The 26,129-nt window shown below is 43.0% G+C and overlaps 2 protein-coding genes across 3 annotated transcripts; both read right to left on the reverse strand.

Moving 5' to 3' along the window:
• Positions 1–477: 477 nt before the first annotated feature.
• DDX47 (DEAD-box helicase 47) lies at positions 478–8,310 on the reverse strand. The gene is made up of 12 exons (XM_064655243.1): positions 8,179–8,310; positions 7,461–7,554; positions 6,221–6,409; positions 5,447–5,518; positions 4,812–4,930; positions 4,227–4,298; positions 3,988–4,104; positions 3,676–3,822; positions 3,237–3,374; positions 1,797–1,867; positions 1,140–1,269; positions 478–1,046 (listed from the first exon to the last, which is right to left on the reverse strand). Exons 1-12 carry the CDS (start codon positions 8,269–8,271, stop codon positions 924–926), a joined length of 1,365 nt encoding a protein of 454 aa, XP_064511313.1. The 5' UTR covers positions 8,272–8,310; the 3' UTR covers positions 478–923.
• Positions 8,311–11,276: 2,966 nt separating this feature from the next.
• On the reverse strand, positions 11,277–15,898 carry APOLD1 (apolipoprotein L domain containing 1). 2 transcript variants are annotated; one of them, XM_064655245.1, is made up of 3 exons: positions 15,779–15,879; positions 14,135–14,264; positions 11,277–13,825 (listed from the first exon to the last, which is right to left on the reverse strand). In XM_064655245.1, exon 3 carries the CDS (start codon positions 13,818–13,820, stop codon positions 13,080–13,082), a length of 741 nt encoding a protein of 246 aa, XP_064511315.1. In that variant the 5' UTR covers positions 13,821–13,825; positions 14,135–14,264; positions 15,779–15,879; the 3' UTR covers positions 11,277–13,079. The 2 variants fall into 2 exon arrangements, with proteins under 2 accessions (XP_064511315.1, XP_064511314.1); XM_064655244.1 differs by lacking the exon at positions 14,135–14,264 and having other exon boundaries at positions 15,779–15,898.
• Positions 15,899–26,129: the final 10,231 nt, after the last annotated feature.

The following is a 26,129-nucleotide window of genomic DNA, read 5'->3' on the forward strand; positions in this document are numbered from 1 at the left end:
GCCAATGAGAACTAGCACTAACCTGGTTAGATATGAAGGTAAGTACACTTATCCCATTCTTGCAAGAGTCTACTTATATGGCATGGAACTCTGCCTAACACAGAGAAATAACTAGGGAAACAGAACTTCTATGATACCAGTTTTTCTTTACCACCCTGCTTGTGAGCAGCTTTCCTATGTTAATACCCCCCTCTCGTGTTCGTTTAAAAGTACTACAAGAATCAGCAGCAAAAACCCCACCCAAACCCCAGACCTTTCCTTGTATCATGTCAATCATTACAGATTCTGGATGGAATTCCAAGCAGTGAATAGCCTCCTGCCAAAACTGGTGCTCCCGTGCTGGGCCACTCTTCAGCTGACATATCTAAGGTATTGATGTCACATGTGAATTGCTAAGATTGACCTAAGAAGAAAACCTGGCAGAGCAAATATACAAACTGAACAAAACAGGTCAATGACAAGACAAGGAGAACCAGGTAGCTTTAAAATTAACCAAAATATATTTGGAGTTCTCCACATAACACATCCCTGTGAAAACTCAGTCACTTCTTTTAACATTTTCTGACAGATCTATCTGACCCCAGATGCACTCAGTGAGATTGGGTAGTGAGACAGGCTGCAGCAATGCAAAAGCTGCAGTCACACTGTACTTCTTTGTGAATGAGCAGGGCCAGACCACAGCTGCTTCCAGGTCCAGACAGTCTCTAATGATGTCTCTGAACAGAAGACTGGTACTATGGTACCACAATGGTCCAAGCTCAGTCTGTAGCTGGTAAAGCAGAAGAGAAGTTGTTTTCCTCATGGACCACCCAAGTTCACATGTAGTTTTGAAAAAAAATCCACTGGAGATAGCCTGGTAGACCGTTTTTGCCAGCTCATATAGCCATGAAGAGAAAAACAAAAAAGTCTGTTCGAATATCGAACTAGAAGGCTTTCCTTTTCTTCTTTTTCCCACCTGCCACCTTATTCCTGACACCAATAGCTTCTTCTGTGTCATCATCATTATCATTCCGAGATCGCTTCTTCTCTCCTTGCTCCCGCAGCTCCTGCAATGCAATCAATAGATTGACCAAGAGTTCTGGCACCTGAGGAAATTCAGATTACAACAGTGAGCAGAGGGTCAAAAAGTCAGCACCCACCATTCGAGCAATTCTCTGGGCCTCAGCCACACGCTCTGTCAGCATCATAACTTCTTCCTCTTGCATGGGGAACGCTGGCAGCTTTTTGCCAATCAGGTGTTCGATGCGCTGGAATAGCTCCACATCATACCTGTGAGAAGACAAGATACCAGATTGAATCAGCCCTCCTGAGAGTGCTTCAGCTGTCACCACTCACAGAATTCATCCTTTCTCTCCAGCCCACAGATAGATTGTGCTGATGGTCTCACAAGCAACTCAACTGCATCTGAATGATGCCATTGTTTGGGGTGGCTTCTCTGATTTATTCAGCTCGTCTCTGTTCAGAAGGATTTGAAAAAGACTTCTTCAGACAAATGGTTCAGTAATTATAAACACCCCCTCCAGCTACTTAAGCTGTATTATATATTATAAAAACGTATGTATGTATAACAATTCAGTTATAAACAGTTCTGCTCATTACATGACTGCTTCTAGAATTTCTCTAGACCTTTCTCCCTTCCCACATTGGGCTTGGAATTCTCTCCCCTTTAAGTAAATAAAACCAACTGGCACCTCAAAACGAAAAGTAGTATTTTCTTCTCATCCAGGATGAGGTCAGATATTTCCTGCTCTGAAATAGAGCTGGAAAGAATAAGTCTGCCAAATTTTAACACTTACTGTGTGACAAAGGTGATAGATTTGCCAGATCTTCCAGCTCGAGCTGTTCTCCCAACACGATGAATGTAATCCTGAAAACGATTTTCTTGGTAAGCAATAAGATATGTTCACCAAACACAGAACAGATGTCATGGCAAATCAGCCTACACAATTATTCTTTAGGAAAGAACAAGAAAATGGGGAGAAAATACTCCAGGATTAAACACTCAGGACCATGTGCAGCATCAGAATTAGAGAAGATGCTGGCTTGTTGCGGTGTATCTTTGGTTTTAACATTTGAATTCTTCTCTTTCTAAAGGTGAAGACCAACTCCATTTATTCTAGACTGCAGGACAAAAGTTGCAATACATGACTTTGCTGAGACTTCACTATCACTTCCTTGGAAAGGTAATATTCTCAGTGAGCCTATGCCTGCATTTTCAGTCTTAGGATCTAGCGCTTGACATAGTCTATCTTCCAGAGACACTCTCGGACAAGTAGATTTAAATTTGGCAAGCACAGTGAAAGGGAGGGTGATTGAGAATAATTTGGAAGAGCTTGAGTATCTTCTGTTAATACGGTTCTAGGCTGTTTTCCAGGTTTTATACTGCATTACAGAAATTAAAATACTCCCTTCTCCATACAGGATCTGTGGAGAAAGAATCATGAGAAAGGACGTGTTCTGTGACAGGGCTAGATGAGAAAGAAGACCACAGAAACTGTAATAACATCACTTAAGCTGCTGCCACCTCCATTTTTTTTCTTTATGTTTGTCCTTTTACAACACCAAAAGTAGTTCTTTGAAAGATCATGCTTTCTTCTGTTTGCAAGGTATAGTATCTTCAATCATTGTAAGCAACAACAGCAATTCCTGAAATGCATGTTAATGGTATGCTTTCTGGAACCAGGCTGGGAAAGTCACATCCCTGATATAATCCTATACTTTCTATAAGACAGTTAGTAACTCACTTTGTTTTCAGTTTGCTGTACTTCTGTGATATGAAGGTGAAACATAATGTAAGCCACCTTTCTTGATCAAGTGCTCATTGAACATAACGGGAGAATTTTTTCTTTTTTTTAAAACACAGTTTAAAATATGAAGGCAGACCTGGATCACAGGAACATGTGAGACTAATAATATGTCTAATAATAATAAAACTGTTTTCAAAGTTCTTTAATGCAATATGGCAAAACGCATACCCCGAACAGAAATGCAAAGACACAGAATGTTCGTCACTTCCCCTCTTCACGTATGGGATCGGTTCTACAATCCAGATGAGGCCATCCAACCAAACTGAGATACCAACTCAACTGCAAAGGCTGAACTACACCTTCTAATCTACAGAAGTGTGAACTAGGCTTCCAATCAGAAGAGCAGAAAAAAGACGTCTTCGTTCCTTTGTCTACCTTCACTATGTCCTGGTGACCAGAAGTTCTCAGCAGACACACAGACAAGCTTACCTTAGAATGCGTAGGGATATCAAAGTTTATCACCACATCTACATGGGGTATGTCCAGACCTCTGCTTGCAACATCAGTAGCCAGCAGAATAGAACGTGCCTTTGCCTTGAACTTGTTTAGAGAGCCCAAACGTTTGTTCTGGAAGAGGACAAAAAGGGAATGAGAGAGTAACACTCATTCTAGTTAATATGCTCTTGTTGAAATACCGGCACAAAAGAACCAGGGGAGAAACTACTCAAAAATCTCACTTATCTAATTTCTTTTTGAAATATTACAGAATCAGTGGCAGCATTCACATTAGTTAAATCTTTAGGGATCAGTCTAGTCCACTAGCTGTGAAGTACTCCTTCTGAAAGGTAGCTGTGACTCAGTATGGTGCTGCCCATTTCCCAAGCCACAAGTCTCCTGTCTGCTCCATTCTGTGGGGTAATGCCCATACCTGACTCATCTGCCCATGGAGAGGAATGGCAGTGAAACCCAGGTTGCGAAGCAGTAGAGCAGTCCTTTGAGTATTGTTACAGGTACTACAGAATATCATGAAAGAGTTACCAGCTAGTTCATTCAAGATATAAACCAGGTAGCTGTCCTGTAACGAAATAGAGAGAGAATTTACCAAAAAAAAAATAAAGAAATCACATGTACAACATTAAAGACTAAGTCTAAGCCACAAAAGATTACAAGATACTGGGCAGATGTGGGAAGAAGAAGACAAGACATAATGAGAAAAGGGAAGAAACAGAAGTGGCATTACCTTAAATTTTGAGGGGATGAAAATGTAGTACTGCTGTAGTTTTTCAACTGTCTGATACTTGGAAGAAACAGCACATTTAACAGGATTCTTCAGAGCAGCACGCTGGAGTTTTTGAACCTGGTAAGATCAATGTAAGTTAGCACTGGATGGACAGAGATCTTGTCAGAAACCTGTATGAATACAGTTTAGTCAATAGGATAGCCTGATGGAAGAACTAAAGCAGAGTACTCTGCTCTCACCTTCTTGGTCATGGTGGCAGAAAACAGAAATGTCTTCCTGTCTCGAGGAATCACTTTTAGTATCTTATCCACCTGCAAAAAAGAGATAAGGAAATGGGAATACTGAATATTATGAGCACCTAAGACACAAGCGTCCCCCAAATATAATGATCATCCACATGAAGAGTAATGCATGTGCAGACACACAGTAGGAACAAATTTTTCCTCTTCTAAAGGGAAGGTGTAGGCTGATAGCTTGTTGACAATTAGGCAGTGTGAATTCCAGAAGTCCAATAACAGTGCAAATATCAGGCAAAGTTTCTGCAGGAATGTGTGTGTGATTGTGTTCTACATTAACTGCGTCCACATCAGGCACTCCAGAGAAATCAGTAGATTTCAGAGACAAAATGCCTCCTACTGTCTTGGCAATGCTCTGCAGAACTCCCCTATGTTCTACTCCCACCACAGAATTTCGTGCAGCTATCAGATCTTAGTTACAATTTGCTCATAATTTCTAGAGAACAGCTCAGTGTTTGCTATGTGACTGAAAGAAGAGATTTTAAAGGGACTCATCTGGTGTTCCAAAGTCTTTCAGCAGATTCCTACCTCTGTCTCGAAATCCATGTTAAGAATCCGGTCAGCCTCATCCATCACTAGGAATTTCAGAGCACGTAAGTTAAAGCCCTTTGTGTTCTCCAGATGATCAACCAGACGGCCAGGGGTTGCTACCAACAACATCACGAGAGCAAATTGAATTAAAGCAAAGGAAAAGAAAGATCCAAACAGGCAAGACAGTCATTCATTACAGAAATGGGATTCTTTGCTCAAGAAAAGTAAAGGCAGATTGCTTTGTGGGAATAACTCTTTCATAGGACATCTTCAGAGAGTGTTTTGAAATAAGACTAATGGAGTCAGACCCTCAGAAGAATGTCCTCCCCTTAAAAAAACACAACACACAACAGACCGTAAATGAGCTACACTGTGAAGGATGAGACCAGGATTTGAAATACTTGAGGAGAATGAAAAAACAAGCCAAAGGAGGTCTTGCAGGAATGCTTTGGAATGAGCTTGTAGCAACAAAGTTATTGGTGTATACTTTAGAAACATTAGCAAACCAATACTGAGATTTCAGGACAAAAGCAAATGAAAGATGTACTCTAACAAAACCTTCTGGCTGTCTGTCTTTGGGTAACTGCAGTTTGATAATATTAACACTCCATATCCCCCGCACATTAACTTACCAATTATAACATGTGGTTTCTTGGCTAAGGCCAGAGACTGAGACATTGTGTCAATTCCACCCACAATAACAGCTGCAGGACAAACAGAATATAGTGAATCCCTCAGTGTAGCACCAGTCAGCCACAGGCACTATAGTGTTTGCTCCTACTCCTCACCATCCACAACTCTGTACAAATGAAAGACTACTTATTTTTATGAGAATTTATAAGAATTCACTTTATTTTAGCATACCTGACCTTCCCAGGCCTCTTATGCCATACAATTAAGTCCTTACTTGCCCCAGGTATTTTATTTTCACAGGCAGAATCTATTCCTTGCACCTTAACTCAGCTAGAAAAATCTAGAAATTCTAAAAATACCCGTAAAGCTATTATTATTAGTAGTAATATAATAATAATAATAATAATAATAATAATAGTATCTAAAGAATCCATACAGTCAGTCTGAAAGAAATATTAAACTCCATCACACTACAGCAGGGAGCTCTATGCAATTTCACTGGACACAAACCTAATATTGAGAACATTCTCTTCTACTTCCATCTTTAACTGTTTAGACATAAAATGCAGAAGAGCTGCAGATTTCTCCTTGAGGAAAGACCATAGAGTCTTTCTTTTGCAAACCTGATACCAGATCTCTGTCTTCCAGCATCACAAGCTTTTCTCACTTTTTGTTCAACCCTCCATACAAATCCTCTATTTTTAACTTTGCAATCCTGACCTGACTAACTTTAGTCTTCAGGAAAACTGGTCCAATACTAGTAAGTTACTTACTAGTTTGGACACCGATAGAGGATCCAAGAGCTTCAAACTGCTCTGAGATCTGAAAGGCCAGCTCCCTTGTTGGTGTGAGGACAAGAGCAAACAGCCGCTGAGGTGTTTCCAGCAGTGCTTGAAGAATTGGCAAAGCAAAAGCTCCTGTTTTTCCAGAGCCAGTTTCTGCCAGTCCAATGACGTCTCTGCCTACAAGAAGCAGCAAGGAAGGCAAAAAACTGTTACACATCTAGAGCAGAGAAAGAAGCCTTTAAAGTACTATGCAATAAAGCACAAGAATTCCCTAAGGACAGAGAAAAAAAGGAAGACACACAACGTAAAAAAGAACAAGTGGTCAAACCAAAGAATTTCAGAGTAATTCTGAAGCATTTTTAGACTGTGATTTCATTTGTACAATAATTACAGTCTCAATACTCAATTCTCTAGTTAAACTTCTGCTAATATACAGGGTTTCATACAAACTTTAAAATAAGCTTTATTTTATGATGTCTCAAATCTGCCTGTCAATTTACAGCTTAATGGCTCTGGCTTGATACTCTAGTCCAAACGCTGTCTGTTTACTGGCTTACAAGGAAACAGACTCCAGTGTCTGATATTTTGGCACAGGAACTACAAGACAACAGCACTACCAAACTCACATTTCACAAACCACAACTGTGCCATTGATTAATGAATCTAAATCAGTTTGCAGCAGGAAGGGTTAGAACAGTAAGTCCTTTGCTCAAAAACTGTGCAGGTAACAGGGTGGAATTCATCAGTAGAATCCATTATGACCTCCTGAGCTTGTACAGCTCAGAAGAACATGCTACCAACAGGCCTTACACTGGAGACAACTTCTCAGGAATGCAGCCTTACTTTTGGTTGGTTTTACGGCTCCCCCCCCCCTCTCGAACCTATATGTGGAATAAAATAGTCTGACAACAGTTAAGTACTAGGACAGAGTAGATACTGAAAGTTTGTTCCCATTTCAGAACTACAGAACAAGAGTGAACACTCAAGAAATCATGTTTGTACCCACTTGAAAGTTTGGATTGCAGGGAGTTTTATAGGATAAACTAGTATTCCAAGCTCCACCTGAGTAGGGGACAGAATGAACACAAAGACTACTTTTAAACAGAGATCCTCAGTGATGAAGAAGCTGGGACACTCTCATCCCTGACCCTTCTCACTCAGCAAAATTCATTCACATAGAGCTCCTGGGACATTCCCTGATTCAGGATCAAAGAAGCACACTGCTCACCTTGGAGAGCCACTGGAATAGCCTCAACTTGGATCTTTGTTGGCACCTTCCATCCTAACTGGTCACAAGCTTCACACAGCACATCTGTCACTCCCTGCACATTAGTGAAAAGATTAAAGGGAAACAGATATCCCCAAGAAGACATAAATTAAATCACAGACTAAAGTTAAATACATGCTGCAACAGAGCCAAGCTTGTCTCTAGCACAAACCAACCCCATCAGGCCCCCAGTTCAACCATCTGAAAGGTCAGGCTGCCCACAGTGATCCCCACCTCCATCGGTAGCTTCATAGGATTTGTTCAAAACAGTTAGAGAGGACTGTCATCGGGAAGAAAATAGTCCGTTTACCCTAGTTAACACAGGGAACTTTACACACACAGAACTGCCTCTCTTCATCTCAGGGGGTGTCCCATGGGCATGGGAAACGAAAAACGCCACGGCAAGTTAACAGAACTGAAAATACAGGCAGCTGCCTGAGGAGCGCTGATCGGAGCAGCAAGGCCAGCCTGCCCCGGTCGGCGGCGCGACTCCCTACCCCTCCTGCCCGGGCACAGCACCGCTGCGCCCGGATCGACCGCCCGCACGTGTCCGCCCGCCGCGCACACGGCGCTGCGTGGGAAGCTCCCCACGGCCTGAGCTGCGCGCCGGGGGCGGGACGCTGCTCCTCGGGACGGGAGAAGAGCACCGGGCGCAGAACCGGCTCTGTCCCAGCCTCACCAGGTCCTTGAAGCTCCGCAGCTCTTCCACCGCCGCCTCCGGCTCCGTCTCCGTCCCCGCCGCCGCCGCCCCCTCCTCCTCTCCCGCGGCCATCTTGGACCGTCCCCGCCGTGGCGGCGCAGAGCACGCTGGGAGCTGTAGTCCTCCTCGGGGTGTGATGGGATTTGTAGTTCCGGAGAAAGAGCCTGCCGGAGCGGGCGGATTTACCCTAAACTCCGAGAGGTCTCCAGGGAAGGGGGAGTTACGGATCTACAGGCACCTGTCCTGGGATAAGGGCACGCTGAATTGGCTGTATGAAAACGTTCCTGCTCGGCATTGACCGCAAGCTCAGCGCTGCACTGCTTAGGCAGTGGGTGATGGTGCTCTGTGCTCACACATTCTGCAGCTGGGAAAGAACAACGCAAAAGGAGCTGCTAAATATACAAAAATACAAGAATATATATAAACTTACATATGTAAGACATATAAAGAGAAAATTAACTTCTTCAGAAGCGCTGATATGAAACATTTTGAAGCACTAGAGAAGGGAAAAAAGAAAAGAACTGTCATTATCCCACCTCGTTTTCCTGTTTATTGGCAGTGTGAATTTTCGAAGTGCCAGAAATACAAAATAAAGTGAACTATGGCAACTCACAGCATAAAATGAGAGAATAGGGGATGGGAGTAGATGTAAACACTCTCCCAGCTCTCTTGACCGCTGCTGTTGTGACTCAGGCCTGCAAGCGCACAGTGAGAGGTAAAAAAGGTGATGCATTTATTGACCTTCCAGGGAGCGCAGCATCAAAATATCATTTCTTGATGGAAGTTTCTGGGCTCATTGGTTTCCATGTGCTCTGGGTGTAGCCTCTGATCTGTGTCCCAGTGCTGATTGCAGCAGGGCAACCTTGCAGCTAGGTGAGTTTCCTTTGTTTTAGGGAAAAGAAGGATAACCTATGCAAGAGCTCAGGCTTCAAAAGGACAGCAGAGCTGGCTGCAAAATGAAACTCATGACTGAATGTCTGAGCAGGCCTCCCTCTCTCTGGGAAGGCTATCTGGGTGTGCTCTCAGTGGAAATGCTGATATATTTGGGCATGTGTCACTGGATTCCAAGTGTGGCATTTCCTCTGCTCCCAGAACAATGCGGAAAGTGAGAGAAGATATGAACAAACTCTCTTCATGACAGGGAAAGGAGAGGAAACCTGAAACAATTCATGGGCAGGAGTGGAATGAAACTTCTGCATCCCACTGTGCTCAGGAGCAATGATTTTAAAATAATAAATTAAAACAAACAGCAATAAGCACCCTGTGTAGATGCCAGTTGTGACCACGTTTCAAAAATTACAGCAGTCTGAGCTATGAACTTGCTATATATCATTAGTGCTAAAGGCTAAGCCTGGCCAGTACTTTGACATGAACCCTTGTAAGGGTCACTGAAATGCCTCAGGAAATGGAGTCAGGGATGTGACAGGAAGTCACTGCTTGTTGAACTCATTGCCCATATAATATTATGCTGTTGTGGTGGGGAGCAGGGTGGAGCAATTTTATTCTGGTGAAATTCCAGTTTATGTAATTCCCTTTTGTAAATAGATATGTTTGAATGAGAGTTTTCTCCTGTCCTAAATTGCTGTTGGGAGCATTCATGTGTGATAAAATATATATGAAACTTCTAAATAGTAATTCCCTTTTTGTGCTTTTCAGCACAGGACACTGTAGATTATACAGGATTCAGAAATTTTCACTCCAGGGCTTTAAAGCTTGACTTTTGACGAAATATGCTCCTAGCTCTATTGCATGTTACAGCTCAATCTTCCTTGGGGGGGGACAGGGTGAGAGCATCTGCAGCAGATGAATTTTAGTGTGGATACAATGTCAGCTATTTCATGAGGGGTGCAAAATAAGACAAGATGGACAGTGTGTACAGTAGGTCACAGTTAATGGTAATTGGTCCTATCCACCCACTGAAATGCCCAGAGAGACGCTATTAGGATATTCTGGTGAGGAGGATCTGACCACCTCCTGCCCTATCTGCTGGCAGATCAAGTGTAGCTCAAGTGTGAGAGTGCAGCCTTAGATTCACAGCAACACCTGGCTTAGAAGGTGTCCAAGAGCACTGGACAGGTTTTGGAACAAATTAAATCTCGCAGCTCCTCTGTTTTGTGTAGGATTACAGATTGTCAAGCCCAAGGGCCCCACTTTCTGCCTGAGTCTCCCTTTGGATTTTTGTAGCAAACAAACCTGGAGAGGGAGTGGCTGAGACCCGGCCGAGGAGAATGTTGAACTCAATTACACTCTCACAGCAGCACTGTGCAACAACCCAAATCTTGACTTGGAGTGAACAATTAGCCTTGGGAAAAACTGAACAGAAGCATGATTGTTTGCCTTTGTGGCTGAGAATGGAAGCAAAAGTATCTGATTTGTTCTCAGCTGCGGAAACAGTGGCTGTGATTGCAGTGCAGGACTGTGCTGAGCAGAGCAAACCAGCCCTGGTGAAGCTCTAAGCTATCAAATGCAAATCCCTCTGCCTATCAGATTGGTTCATTTAGAGCTGTTCTTGTGTTGTTTCCTGTGTGGACAAAACTGCATTGCCAGAAAACTAGGGAGCGGGTAGGATAAATATATGTTACATAATTTTCTCTGTGATGATAAAACCAGCCATCTCAGAAGCACATTAAGGTTGTAACTGATCTGATGGAGTTAGTTGGTGATAAGCTGAAGCATTAGGAAAAATTTTGTGTTGTGTCTGCCTTGCATAGTGTGCAGTTCACACTCCAAAAACACACTTATGGGCTGACATGGAAGTACCTCAGTGTTTGCATGTCAGAGACCAACATCCACGGTGTACGTGGGCAATGTGCATACCAGCATATGCATTCACACAGACATAAAAACATACACTCATACACAAATGCCAGTGTGTGGCATGGAGTTGATGACCCCACTCTTCATCCTTGCCTTCTGAACTGCTCATATTGGTCCCTGGCTTCAATGCCTGGAGCATGAATGTCAGTGCAGAGAGACACTCACACAAAAGTGCTTCATATTCATTTAATCGAATCAGCAGTGTATGTGTTCATTTCTGGTAAACAGGCACAGGTATTACAAGCATCTGAGTCACACTCTTAGAGACCAAAGCTTTTATTCTTCTGATGTATGAAAACAAATGTTGATGTAATGAGAATAAGAGACAAAAAGGGCAAGGATTCGAGCTTTGTGAGATGGAGTCTTGCTCTTCCTAAGAATTTGTGTAGGGTTACAGAATTACATAGTGGGTTCTTCTGATCATTTTGATTCATGCCTGTGCAGGGAAGTTTCCCTTATCCACTGGGGCATGCTTTTGGAGGTGGAGTTATCTCTGCATTAACTCTTTTAGTTGCCTCAAGCTAATTTCAGGGTCTCTTCCTTGTACCTCTTCCAGATACTGACATGATCCCCATCATCACAGTGCTTGAGCACTTTTCAATATTTGTCCCAGAAACATTTTTGTGAGGTAGGGAAGTGCTACTATCCCCATTTTTAGACAGGGAACTGAGATATTGAGAGGTCAAAAATCACAAAGGGCATATTTAGCGGACCAGTCACTTAAAACAGGGTCCCACTCCTTGCTCCTGCTCCTGCTCTGCCACTGAATCATCCTACTCCTCTGTACCCCTCTTGAGTATTAGTACCAGTATATATTTCTCTAACATGAAGCCTTCCCTGGGAAGCATTGCTAGGAGTATGTGTAGTTCTCCATGAGTGCTGCCTCATTCCTCACAGATAATCCACTATGGGTCTCACAGGCTGCTTGACTGCATGGAGAATGGCACCTCCACCTCTCTGCTGTGCTCTTGTCACAGCTGGGCTCCAGTTCAGACCAGTAACAGCAACCCACGCTTCCCTTCCTGCTGCAAGACCTGTAACTGCTTTCTTCTAGCAATGTCCTGAGGCAGACTGGTCCCAGGGCCACTGACCTGTTTTTCTCTCTGCTTTGGTTCCTAAGATCTGTTGCCATTGGTTGACGATGTTTCACCTATTTTATAACTACCAGCATTGAGGTCATGCTTTCCTTTTCTTACAGGGACTTGCCCTCCCTCACAGCCAAGTAGCAGATAACTTGCTCTCACATGCCACAGACTTGCTTTCACTATAAGAACATCTGCCTTCCTTTGGAGCAGAGACATCCTTTTTAAAGAAAGAACTATATACACCCTTAAATACAATATCAAAACCTTAAAATAATCTCATGTAAATAAATAGAACACAAACATCACAATTTGCAGTCTGGAGAGGTTTCTTCAAAAGAGATAAAAAATTCTGGCCCTGCTATTTCACCCTAGGATGATGAACCATCCATACATTCTGTCATATCTGAAGCTGCTTCTTCCTACAGCCTTTCCAGATGTACCTTGGTAATAGGACTGTACTCTATTGGAAATTGGCAGCTGCTGGACTTTTTAGGGTACCCCAGTCCTTGTACCACTCATGGATTCGTAACTTGTTTACAGACCAGGTTCAGTCGGCGTCAGGTATTTCATCAGCCTTCCAACCCACTTCTTTTTGCTGCTTTGGGGAAGCAGAGTTGGGCAGATGGCTGGGGAAACATGGGTCTGAGTAACATCCACCTACCCCAGCCTTCAGGTTCTGAGATCTGCTGCTGTGTCCATCATAGTCCATGTGTCCATCATAACTTCCGACTTGATTCAGGTGTCTACTGTCAGTTGGTGGGGTGTGTGTGGGTGTGGGGGGTGTGTGTGTGTGTGTGTAATCCTTAGCTTCCTATCAGGAAGGAGTTTGTGTTCAGATATAGATAAAGCACACGAGATGTGTGCACCTGAGTGCACCAGCACCACAAATTTTACCATAGCAACAGGTAGCAGTGGTAATGGTCACAGTTAATAATGTAATGTCTCCAAACACATTTTTAGTATGAGCCAAACACTGTTTCAGCTGGATGGTCTCTGGATCTCAGCAGTGGTTTTAGCACCCAAGTTGAGTCCCCTTGTGCATGGGGAAAGCTCTGTTCTGGACTCAAGAAGGTCACAGACTTCATCCATTGCCCTGGTGCAGGTCTCGAGGTTGGCAGCCAGCTTCTGGATTTTGGCCTTCAGCACAGCCTGGCTTACTTTTGTGACCTCCTTTGTGTATTCTGGCACGAGGAAGCTGTGGGAGCCGCAGAAGACCATGAAGCAGACGGAGTTGTACAGCGAGATGGAGGCCCTCTTCTCTGACTGGCACAGTGTAGGGTCTCCCGGGCCCTGCCCCCGGCGAAGGAACTCCAGGCAGCCAAGGATTTCCCTCATCTGTTTCCGACAAGTCATTGCAATTTCCTGCACCTTCCTCACCTCCCGGGAGTTGCAGAGCACTAAGGAGAGGTCGGACGTGATGCTGATGGCCCCCCCAGCAGTGGCCAGGCCCAGACCCACAGCTGATGCCAGGAGAGAGGCTCCCAGCGTCACTGGGCTCAGGGACAGCCCCAGGATGGCTGTGACAGCTCCTGTGGCAGTCAGGGTGCTCCCGCTGACATTGGCAATCAGGGACCTCTTGCGGAGCTTGTTGAGTTTATGAGCTGCCTTGTGAAGGTGAGCGATTTGGCCACGCAGCCTCTGCCTCTGATCCAGCAGTGCTATGTGGAAGTGATGTGTGGGGTCTAGCACTTGCGGAAAGGCAGCACTGTTTCTCTCCATGGCTTCTGTCCAGAAAAAGAGAAGTCTGGGTTGTGATTTTTGTCAAAAAAACCCCATGAGACATGCTCAGTCTGGACTATCATTTCAGGGATGGCATCCAGCCAAATTTTTGTTGCTTCACCCAGCTACAAGAAAGGTTTTCCATCTGCACACACATGCACACTCACGTACACACGAGTGGTCATATGCACATGCACATTTAATTACACATTCCATTGTAACTTTCAGACAGAGAAACTTCTATATGTTTTTCTTGTTCCCTGCGAAGACTAAAATATCTTAAGGGCTGGGGTCAGAGGTGCTATTGCCATTACCTTTGTGAAGACACAAAACATCTTTTCCAACCCTGGGGACTGAAATTCCCTTGAGATTAAGTGACTCAGTGCCCAGAGTAGTGATGCTGCCAGAACTAATGTGTTGCCCCTGTGATGGGATTCAGAGGATCTGCAATATACAAAGGCATCTTTTAAAAGAAAGGTCAGGCTCTAAGGAGGTAAAAGCCACCATCCCAGGTTTTTATTTAGGGGTGATTTTCCATTAAAGGAGGACAGAGGGAAGTTGCTGAGTGGAGTCAAGGTCTGGCTTTTCCATATCAGAGGTAAGCAGTTCACTGATGCCTTGGATGGGTATTGTGAACATCCTTCCTTTCTTTAAGTCTAAATAACTCAAGGTCCCGCAGCATTTTTTTTCTATTGTAACCTGGCGTCAGGGTCTGGACAAATATGGGAATCATTGTTCTTTGGTGCTCAGTCCAACCTGTGATCATGGATCTCCAGTGACAGCGGCAGAGAGGCCTATGAACCTTGTTTAAAAGGTTCATCAGAAAAGCAGGACTAATTTTAGTGTACACTCCCTTGAGGATGGGGGAATGGGAAATGCAGGGGCCTGTGAATAGAAAAGGCTTGAAAACTGCTGGCAAACCTCCACTGGCAAGATAGCAGGAGATTGTCATGCCTTCTAGAAGGTGAATTTTCAGAGTTTCTGTACTAGGTGATGTCTGTTTGCTGTCTTTGTTCTTTGTCACAAAGGCAGAAATAAATGTTCCAATAAGCATTTTCAGGTTACTTTAGGACTGCAAAATGCTTTACAAAGGAAGCTAGCATCCTTAACCCTGCTTAGAGGGAAACTGAGACAAGGGAGTCAACAGGAGTGATGTAGCACCACCAGTTGTCTGGTGGGAGCAGAGCTTCTGTGCTTCACAACACTGCGTTGTGCACAGAGCTATGCTGCCTCTGCACCTTGCAAGGTCTAGCCATAAGGCTAAAAAGCTCTTTGCAGTCCGTAATGTCCTTATAACCAAAAGAAGTCTCTGTAGCAGAAAGACCCTGACCTAGAGCCAACTGAGCAAAACTGTTCATTTCTGCATTTTCACCCTTCTACTTGCTTGTCCTAATCCATTTTACACAGAATCCTTTAAGGCTTTCCCCCATGCCCTTCGGAAAATGACCCCAGTCTCTCTTGGTATCACTGGGCCATTTGAATCACTTGGTACATTGTGCTTTTCTTAGCTGGGGGCAGTACCCTATTATTTTTACACATGGTAAGAGATAAAGCTGAATGCACAATGACTAACACTAATTTAAATGGATACCAGCAATAAAATGAACAATGAGCGTATCACCAATAACAGATCAATATGATGATCATTAAATATATCAATTCCTGTAGCCTCTTAACAATTTGTTCTGAAAATTTAATTGCTAAGAACTCTCTCAGGTAACAGCAGCGACCATCTCAGTGCATTAGTAGAACAGTCATTCAATATATAGCATAAACCATGTAGTGAAGCATATCTTTTGAATACACTAATTTATGCCAGCACAAAGGAAAATAAAAGCAACTCCAGGTCTTAGAGAAAAATCTCCCCAATAATAAAGGTATATATTAGTCCAAAACCTGCAAACACTTTCCTAATACAGTACTCGGAGAGACTCCAAAAATTACTAGTTCAAACTTACCTTCAGTTTCCAGCTGACCTCCCAAAAGACAAATTTTGATCTGTTTCTGGAGGAGACCAATTTATAGCTCCCACGGACCAATTGCTGCAACAGGAATGCTTTGCCTCATACTGGGAGTTTGCCATTTCCTGTTCTCCCTTGTGCAAAAGGATGTGACACACTGGAAAGTGACCTGCAGGACAGCGAGCACACATCATGTTCAGGAAATGATCCCTGCGAATGAACATTGTGTGTTCGCTTTTCCTGAAGTGTAAGGGAAAAAAAAAATAATAAAATCTCAGCCTATTCCTGGCACTGAGCTAGTGCAGTCATTCCCTGCAGAGAACTGTTGCCTTTCCTCTCCCTGAAATAGCAACTGACTTTACTCTGTGCTGGAGCCGCCAATTGCTTGATGACTGAAGTTTCCCCCCACAACGCATCTAGAGCCAGTGGGGCTATCAGCCAGCCAGCTACTCCATTCAAGGCCAGTGTACTTTTAAAATCCAAGCTCTTTGAGACAACTGTGTGTGTGACTGGCTGGAGCACAGCAGTCACTCCATAAAAGGGAAGCAGTTCCACAGCAAGACTGTTGCTCTAAATTCCCATCCCTTCTTCTTCTCAGAAGACAAAAACATGCAGCATCCTGCAAAAGGAGTGATCTCCCTGTGGTTTTGCTCTGTTTCTTAACCATAGGGCCGGTTTTAATCAAAGAAAGATTTTTGGATGGAGTCAGGAAGAAAAGCTTTTTGGATGGCACTAAGTGGTGCAGCCCTCCTTAGACCAAAGTGGCATGTGTCTATTGACACAGGGCCTGTGGTGCTGGGGGACTGTGGGACTGGTGACATTTCATTTGTGCTTGAAGATGGGTCATCTACTTTGCTCCTTGGCAGATTCTTACTTTTCAGGACTGCTGTTAACAGGGAACCTTTGGCTGTGCCCTAGGGTTCCCCTAACCTGTCTAATCTGAAAACTATGTAGCTGTCACTGAGTGGTGAGGATTTACTGTTGAATTTGTGAGATGCATAGCTGGAGCTGACCTTAAAAAGGGACAAGAACTGAGAGGTTACAGGCAGGGAGAGGAGAAGGCTGGGATTATTAATTTCAATGGCATCTTGGTTTTTGATTGTCTTAAAATAACTGTGAAACAGTATGTCAAGTATTTTGTCAGGAAGGACCTGCAGGAGATGAGATATGAATGAAAAAATAAATAGCATTGGAGAGTGACTTCAACCTGTCACAGACATGAAAAAAGAAAGCATCGTTTTGAAGGTGCTTAAATATGCAATATTGGTCTGTTACAATTTGTACCTACTGCAGGTTAACAGGAAGGTGAGTTTGACACTTTGAAGGAAGCTGTACTTTAGCCCTGCCCTTTGTTTTAGCAAGCGTGTGCTTGAATTGGAGCCCATCTGCCTTGGCAAGGGTTTGCAGTTGATAGACATGAGTGTTCTTTCACACATTCCCAAATAGAATATGGCTTTTTTTTTTTTTCCATGTAACTGCCTCTGTATTAGAATCTGTGCCTTCAGATATGTCCTTGTTAGGACAGTGAGTTTTGGTAAAAATGAAATAATGAAAAAAAGGAAAAAAAAGGTTTAGAATGAGCCTAAGATGATGACAGTTTTGGATCCTCTCCTTCCTTTCCCAGTGCTCCTCTTTCAATATACTCAGCTGCAAAATTTTGCCAGAAACCTCTGCGATGCTCAGTGTGTGGGCAAGGACCTGATTAGAGTGCAGAAGAGACAATTCATTTTTTTAGAGTATTCCCTCACAGAGTTTTCTGCCCACTGAAAGATCTGCACCTCACTCAAGACAAGATGTTGGTCTCAGCCTAGTATGGTTTATCACAGGAATCATCCTGGGCTTCTTCACCATCTAAAGAGAATGTTTGCCCATAATCCACCCCTACAATGAGGTGCATACCCAGAAAGAAAGGATTTCACATGAGGAGCTACGCATATCAACTTCATTTTAAAAAAGAAACATGTATTATAATAAGAAACTTTATTTCCTAGGGAGTTGCCCTACTACAATGTTTTGTGATCTGTTCTCGTGCCTGCTGACACTCATAAACAATCCTTTGGTGACAGTGCTGGTCTTCTCTCCCACTGATAATTAAAGAGACCTGCTCCAGCAAAGGTGAGCAGACGGGAATGGGAGCAGGATGGGAAAGAAGCATCTTCTCTGAGCACCTCCCAAGGACTGAAAGGCTTTTAGTGCCATTCGTGCACTTGCCTAGATGTGAGCACATGTGCTGGGTCACCGGTAGGTCCCAGGGGCCTGCTTGGAGTTAATCTTAGCTTATCAGGGATCTCAAGACTAGTGGTCTTGAGAAGGTAGGTCTGACCTTCACTGCACAGTCCTGCAAGCTGGTAGAAGCCTCACCATCCTGGCTGCTGTACACTGTCACCCAGACCCTCTGCTGATGCTTTGTTCCTGACCTGTGAAGCACTTGGACTTGATGGTGGAAGGGGCACAGCAGGTGGTTCACAACTCTGGCCAAAATTTGTACCTCTGCTCCACCCTTTCCCATCTAGCCACATCCTCTTGAAATGCATGAGGGTATTTTGTGGGAGCAAGTGACCAGAAAAGGGAAGGAAGGATGTTTTATTGCCTCAGCTCTTTTCCTTTCAGTGGATTTTGGCAGAAAGGACTGGTCTTTATGCTCTTTTTCTCTCCAGCAGAAGGGATATACTGCAGAAGTGTTTGATCTGAAGCTGTTTGGAGCAACTGCAATGTAACATTTGAATGCAAATGTGAAACATTTGAAGCTAGAGTTTCAAATATACACTTCTTTTATTAACATTGTTTTGATCAAATAATTGAGAAAATTTGAGTAAATTTACATTTAAATACCATCTTTTTAACGGGGGATTTTTGTAATTTTTGATGCTTTCAACCTTAACTGCTGCATCCTGGAGCTAAAAGCTGTCTTTTTTTTTTATTTTATTTTATTTTTCAAATGAAACAAAGACAAATTTTGACTCTTCATAGCAATATATTAATTCAGATTCAGTGGAAATTTGAATAGGCCTAAACTTAAACAAAGCAAGCAAACTGGAACTAAAAGGGCTGCCTCAGCTTTTAGTAATCTTACCAATTGATCCAAATTAATTTTTTGAAAGCATTCCAGAATGCGACAGGCTGCTCTGGGGTCTGGTCATTGGTGTGTGTGGGACTTGTTTGAAGAAAGCTGCAAAGAGCAGAGCAGGGTGAGGGGAACAAAAAAACCCGTGGGATGGGAACACCTCTTGTTAGTTCCATTAAAGTAGAAAATTAGTCAAGTGCATTGACTGTGCCTGCTTTGTGAGCAAGCATTCATGTAACAAAATGTAACAAAAATACCATCCTAAATTGCCTTGTCAAAACACTGCCAGCACTGCCAGCAGTGCCAGAGATCAAGTATTTATTTGGACATGGAGACTGAACTTCTGCAACGGACTTAAACAGATCAGCTTATGCTGCCATTTGTCACCTTTAATTATGTTTCAGTGCAGGCTATATGGCATAAGACTTACTTTCTCTGATGCACAACTTCCCACTTAGCCCATATGCCTCCAGCCTTGCCTGTGGCACAGCTGACCAATAAGTCAGTGCAGCCATACACAGGTTCTACTGAGACCAGTGCTGCTAGAGGACTTTTCTCTGTTCAGTGTCTTAGCAGTGGCAGCAACAGCATCACAATAAGCAAGTCTGACTACCCATTCCCTCTAGGACTACAGAAAATTGAGAATCATTACCATATTTTCAGAATTGCAAAGAAACCTAGTAGGCTGGTGAAAAGTAGAAATTAGGTAACCTGGTTTCTTGTGACTTCTTTCCTGTGGACTTCTTGATGCCTGGAGTTTACATTGCAACATTTCTCTTGAAAGAAAAAACCTGGATTTTTCTCACCTACTAAACTATTTATAGTCACAAAACTCATAAGAAGTAAGTGCCTTTAAAACCTTGGCTGCTTTGTTAAATTCTGGCTGAGATTGCCTAGGAAGCTCAAAAGATACTGCTTGACAAAGCTACCAACAGCCCTGCTCTGTAACCCTCATTTCTGTAGGGAGCCAGGCTAGAATGATCCCTGTGTCCTGTAAATGAACACGAACCACATGTGTCTATGGTTTCTTATTCCCCTTTGCCAAGTTTGAATCTTGCAGTGTTTAGCCAAACTGGTTTCATATACAGGTCTGCAGTCTTCCTCCTGCCAGGGAGTGTTGATGTCCTCTGGTGCAGGAGGATGAGCTGCTGGTGAGGGAGCCTTCGGTGGCATTTCTGTATCTTGTACTGGTGGATCTGGGCAGTGCCCACAGGACCCTGGTTCGAACGGGAAAGAAAAGCAGCTCAGCTGGGAAGCATGCCACCAGAAACATGTCTTCACCGAGAAAACAAATGGGCTGGAAACACTCAGGTGTAAATCCCCAAAAATGGTCTTGGAAGCCTTGGGATAAGAGGTTACTGGATAGATACAGTATTTATTAGCTAGGAAACGAGAGTGTCTGTGTTTCCATCAGGCAGCACGGGACCAAGTTTTTATCTTAATTACAAGTGGCAGGTTGCTGTTCAGGTTACTGATCTCTAACAGAGACATTCTTGCTCTCTCTTTCTTCTGAGTTCTTGTTCTCAGTTGCTTTGATATGGCTCTTGGTGAGGTAACAAGTGTCAGCTTTGGGGTCACCTAGAAAAACTCTAAACTTGAAGGCACCAATCAACAATTCACTAATCAGCTGTGGTGGAGGGAAGGGCTAGAAAAATGTACCTCTTCCAAGAAAATTGGATTTGGCATCATCTGATATTTGCACAGTGGAAAATTCCCGATCCTGTCTCTACACCTGTCACTGGCCAAGGCCAGAAAGCTGCAGTGACTGGGTTCACTCCACATTCCCGTGTGTTTCCCTGCCAGCTACCTGGGCAGTGGCTGGGTGATGCTATTTCAAATCTGCTAAAAAAGCATCTGCTCTGATAGTGAACCAAAAATGTAAAAAAAAACCCTAAAAATAATGAGATGATATGGGATCTCAGTGCACTGACATTGTCTGAGATAAATTTTGTAAAGAAAACTTAACTTCTTTTACTATTTTAATGAGCTGTAGTACTTATTTTTAAATATATGAAAGAAAAATCAGAATTAGAATTTGAATTAGAGTTTGAATTAGAATTTGAGCTTTTACTTTTAATTCTTCTCTTGCTTCTTTGAATTAATGAACTGTTCTATTGTACATCATTTGCAGCTTTTGACCAAAGGGATACCTAACATCCATAACAATAGATAGGCCTTTGTAAAGGCAAAAATAACTTAGATAAGAGAACTTGTAATCAAGTTTAGGTGTTGGAGATGGAGTGATTTGGATAGATGATGGCTGCATTGCAGGTCTGCATGTTCATTCCATACCACTTTTACCATGATGCTGACTTTGTGTTGGGAATATTCAACTCAAATCCCACAGATTTCATGAATGGGGTTTGACTTATCCTGGAGTAGTCACAGTCACTTGTCATCATTCCATTCCTTCCCCATAAGACAGTTTAGCCACAGTATGTACAGAAACTGGTTCTACATTTGAGGGAAGGTCAACAAGAGGTTGAAAGGTTTGGGCTGTGATGAAAGATCAAATCCTGGAGTCCTTTAAGTATTTCAGGTCTCCTCTGAGTTTTTTAACACACTTGCAAGACCTGGTTTTGTGTGTGTGTGGTTTGGCTGTTCTGTTGTTGTTGTTTGTTTACTTTTTAATTATTCTTACTTTCATATTGTTAATCTTTCAGGATTAATGTTGGCAGGAAATATTCCAAATAAAAAATGCATTGTGATGAAAATAAAATTACAAAATTCATTACATTGATTAACCCTCCCATCTGGCACTGTAGAATTGTAGACACACAAGGGCTTAAGGAAGCCCAGGAAAAGTTAAAAACTGTTGCCTTGAACTTCAGATAAGGATGCATCTCACTTAATTTCAGCCCTCTTTAGAGGTTCACACATAGTTTATTAACATTCTGAAGTGCCCTCTAGAGCCAGGAGAAGAAACAGCCATCCTAAAAGGCTAGTTCAGTCCATCTCTTCCATGCACCTGCTCTATAACACATGACTTGTTAGAGACAGCAGTTCTTTTTCCTCTCTGCCTTGTTCGATGTTCCACAGGTTTGTTAGGTTTATGTTCCAGTTTCAAGTATCCTGTCCCACTGATACTTGGGCTGCTCTGGGCCAGAGATGGTCCCTTAAACAAGCCCTTGTTGTCCAGCAGTGCTAGCAGGAGATGCTGTTGTGGAAGACTGTGGGTGGCAGTGGTACATCCCTGCCTGTCCCCTTCGATAATGGGCCCTTCTTGCCCATGGATTTTTCTGGTCCCTTTTGACCCTGCTGACATCAGCTTCCTCCACTGTCTCCTGGGACAGAAAGACCAGAAGTTCACAGTTACTCACGGTATAAAGAAGTATCTTCTCTTGCCTATTTTCAGCTAAAGTACTCCTTTCACAGTTACCTTTATGACAGCATTTGGTGTCAGGGAAAGGAAAGTCCTTGGGTTTGGCAGTGCTGCACTGAGAGTTGTGCAGAAGGTGGTCCCCCCTCATTCTTGTGAGTGACAAGTTGTCAGTCACATTCTCAGTATTAGCAGAGCACATGTACAAGCCAGACATATAGGGGCTTACAGAGCTGCACTTGGGAATGCAAAGAAAGAATGTTATGGATAACATCCATAACCACAGTTCTAATGGTTTCTTCTAAGCCTAGGGAGACTAAGATTCAGTTTTAAATGGCTGAATCTGAACTGAAAAAAAAAACAACAACAACAAAAACCAAATCAAATCAAATTCAAATTGTTACTATTTTTGTCAAGGCAGGACTTTTATTTTCAGGTCAGGTCTTCCATTCTTAAAATACGACGGCTGCAAAGTGATTCCTCTTGGTAACCACCAGGGCTGGGAAGTATAATCAGAAACATTTTGACTTATTGCTAGTGTGCTTAGACAGAGGGAGGAAGGGAAATGCTTCCTTACTGAAGGCAGATAGATATTTTTGTACCTTTTTTAGCATTAACATTAAGGCACAGCCTGGTGTGAGGGCCCCAGGACTTATTTTTTACACATTGTCCAGATCTGTTCAGAAAGAAGAGCTGTCAGTAATATAAAACTCTTTGAAAGGAAATTTGTAAAGAAGGAGTGATAGTTTCATGAGGGAGTTAAGGACATCTTCACAGTACTAAATCTGTTAATGGGAGATCTGGCAAGAGCAAGTCCCCACTCCCAGGGGTCTGGAAACCTGTGCTTCCAGAAGAGGGGAAGCTGGCCAGCTGCAGAGCGAGGACATGATGAGGACAGGAGCTCAGTGTTTCTCCCATGCTTCTAGTTTGGATGTGAGCTGTGCCTGAGTGCTCGAGTGCTCGGCTGCCCGGTGTCCCTGCAGGGATGTCAGCAGATGCTCTTGGCCTGGGTGGATTCAGCCTACTTCCTACACCCTCATGAACAAATGATCAGGACATGGAAGGGAGGAAGGGAAACTTGTGAGAGAATGTGCTTCCCTGCACCTGCAGATACTCCCTGCATGACTGGCAGAAGCCATAAGGGCAGGGCATGACTATGTGACCTGTGGTTTGCAAACACATGCAGTTTTAAAAAAGTACTTTCTAAAAATTGCATGATATTTGGAGGTACAAAGGCTTGGAAGTGTAGTAAACTCTTCTGGTAGCATTGATCAAATGCAGCCCTTGAAAAGAGCAGGTAATGCCTCTTTTTACCAGTCCAGTAATAAAAAAACCAAAAACCAGCCCACTCCAAAACGAAAGAAGAAAAAAAAGAAAAAAAAAGGGGGGGGGGAAGTATTTCCTTATAAGTTTGTTTTTGGTGGGTTTTTTTGGTTTTTTTTTTCTCTAATCTATGCCAGATACAAGCAGTAAAGAGAGTCCTGGCTATTGGGTCTAGCTGACTTGGGCCTAGGACTGGTTTTATAGAAAACATTAAAGCTGTTTGTATCGCTCTAGGTTAAATGGAGTCAAAATAAACCCTGTTGTCTCTGAGGGCAACACAGAAGAAATTGTACCTTCTACTTTGTTTCTCACTCTGAGAAGACGCTTTGCAGACAGATGGAAATTGCTTAAGATGAAAAAAAAAAGAAGTATTTTCAAGGAAGACTGTAAAATAACATCTTAACTACAGCATTTCCTTTGATCTTCATGACATTTGGAGCTCTGAGGAAAGGGAAACCCTAAATTGCACCAGGGAAGAATTAGATTACCAAGGACCACTCTTCTGACTCATGCATGCAGCAGGATCACAGTCTATGCAGAAGAGGTACTTGTATGGAAGGCAGTCTCCTCTTTACCTCCTTACAAGCTACACAGGGCTACATGTTTAATTTAGCTATTAAGATAGCTTTTTTCCAGGTTGTTTCGTAGCTCTGCTGCCTCTCATGTTAACTTACTGCAATGCTTCTCAGCTTCAATGAGGCCTAGGAACACGAATAGTAACTAAAAGGCTCCAATTGGAGTGATGTGATTTATAGATCAAGATTGCAAATTATCTATTTTTATTATTCACCCCATCCCAAGCTGTAAGAGAAAGCATGGATTAAGATGATACGTAGTGGACATCACCCTCACATTGCATTTGTGTTGATATTCACTGAGACAAAAGCTTCTCTAAACAAACAACTGCACCAGTGCTTTGGCCAGTCATATTCTCAGTGAATTCCATCATCTCACTCATAAAGCAAAACTGTGCCTCTTTAGAGTGATGTCTGGAGATGAGCATCCTTCTTCTTTTAGCCACAGTACAGGCCAAACATTGCACCTGAAACACTTCCTTCTTCAGCCATTCTGTAGATGGGTCTTCTCACAGTGAGTAATGAAGGAGCCTAGAAAATAGTAGTCTCTTTCCCTAAAATCTCTTCCTCAGTAGGAGTCTTTTCCTCTTTAGCAGAGTAGATTGCAAGTGGGCATTGGTAATCAGGCTGCCTACTTCTCACCACTTTTTATATTTCAGGAAGCATATGGAGGCTGACACATTTCCTGATGTATACTCAAAAATTACATCAGTTTGGATCCAGGGCCTCTGATTATCAACATGAAACTACAGACAACTCACAATCTCTTGCTGTTCTGCAGCAATTTCAATGAGCTTTGGAGGTAGCTGTTGTCACCTGATATGCACGGAAAGAGAGGTAGGGAGGAATCTGGTGGTCTGCTCATTGCCTCATGGGCAGAAACAAATGGTGCATAGAGGTGGACTTAGTTTCAGATGAATGCTTGCTCCTTGAGGCTACCTGTGAGCTAGCACAGCTTGTGTACTACTGACCAGGCTATAGTTTTAAATTCCCTTGTTCTGGATCTTTTCAAGACTGGTGGGTTAAACTTTCCATTTTTAATGGTATATCATACTTCTGACTCTAAAGAACTTGATGTGATGAATACTAAATCAGCCTTCAATGCCATAGCATTCTTTTCTTTATGTTTCTTGGAAAAGGTTTCAGTAGGCCAACAGGAATCCTTCTCTTGTAAGGCCCCTGGGACAAATTATTTTTTTTTTTTATAAATATGGAAGTGATGGGACAGCTGTCATAGGAATTCTCATTTGAATAGATGCAAGCAATAAGGAAAGAATATTGCTTCATGCAGGTAATTTTTAAAAACCTCTTAGAATCTGTTAATCAGTTGAAAACTAGCAGAGGAGTCTAGTGGAAAAGGAACAGGAGACATGGATGTATTCAAGGTTCCCCAAACTAAGCACTTTACATAACACACCTTATATATGCTGAAAAATAAGATGACAAAACAACGCACTAGCTCTTCTCTGAACATGCCTGCTTGCCCAGCTTCATGCATTTCTCCTGTTTTCACGGGTGCAGTGATACCAGCAGCTATTTTTGCTCTTAGCTCAGGGCTGTTTCAGCTGCTGGACATCTCTGCCAAATTCCTCCTTTCCTTTGCAGACTCTGCATCCCAGTGTGCTCTAGGAAAAGTGCAGGGAACATCATCTTCAATCCCAGCCCTCCAGAAACACAGAGAGAGAGGAGAAGGACCAATCTCTTCTCCCTCAAGGATGTTTGTCCACCTGTGCTGAGGCACTGTGAGCTTGTTTTTATGAGGTGGTAGCTCATTTTCCTGGCTTCTCTGCAAAAGTGGAGGGTTGCAGATTGTATTTGGGCATTGTGGGTCACTGATGATGGAAGAAGAGAAATGAGAAGAGTCAAGCTCTTGGTTAGTAAAGGAGTAACAAAAATAGTGATGCAGAATCTTTCCATGGGGGCTGCAGAGGTGCTTAAATGCAGTGAGTGCTCTTCTGCAAGCAGGTCTTTCCCCCAGATCCTGTGTCAGAGAATGCAAGAGGTGAAACAGGTCCAAAAGGCAGCTCTTAAGTGTCTAGATTAATCAGAGAAAGCTACCATGTAAAG

This window comes from Pseudopipra pipra, chromosome 5, assembly GCF_036250125.1.
Source record: "Pseudopipra pipra isolate bDixPip1 chromosome 5, bDixPip1.hap1, whole genome shotgun sequence".
Taxonomy (NCBI): domain Eukaryota; kingdom Metazoa; phylum Chordata; class Aves; order Passeriformes; family Pipridae; genus Pseudopipra; species Pseudopipra pipra.

Coding starts and splice junctions, on each gene's coding strand:
- APOLD1 (XM_064655244.1), bottom strand. CDS start 13,820: ATGGAGAGAAACAGTGCTGCCTTTCCGCAAGTGCTAGACCCCACACAT.
- DDX47 (XM_064655243.1), bottom strand. CDS start 8,271: ATGGCCGCGGGAGAGGAGGAGGGGGCGGCGGCGGCGGGGACGGAGACG. Junction 4,105..4,226: donor CTGCCACCATGACCAAGAAG/GTGAGAGCAGAG, acceptor TGATCTTACCAG/GTTCAAAAACTCCAGCGTGC. Junction 1,270..1,796: donor TCTATCACCTTTGTCACACA/GTAAGTGTTAAA, acceptor GTCTTCTCACAG/GTATGATGTGGAGCTATTCC.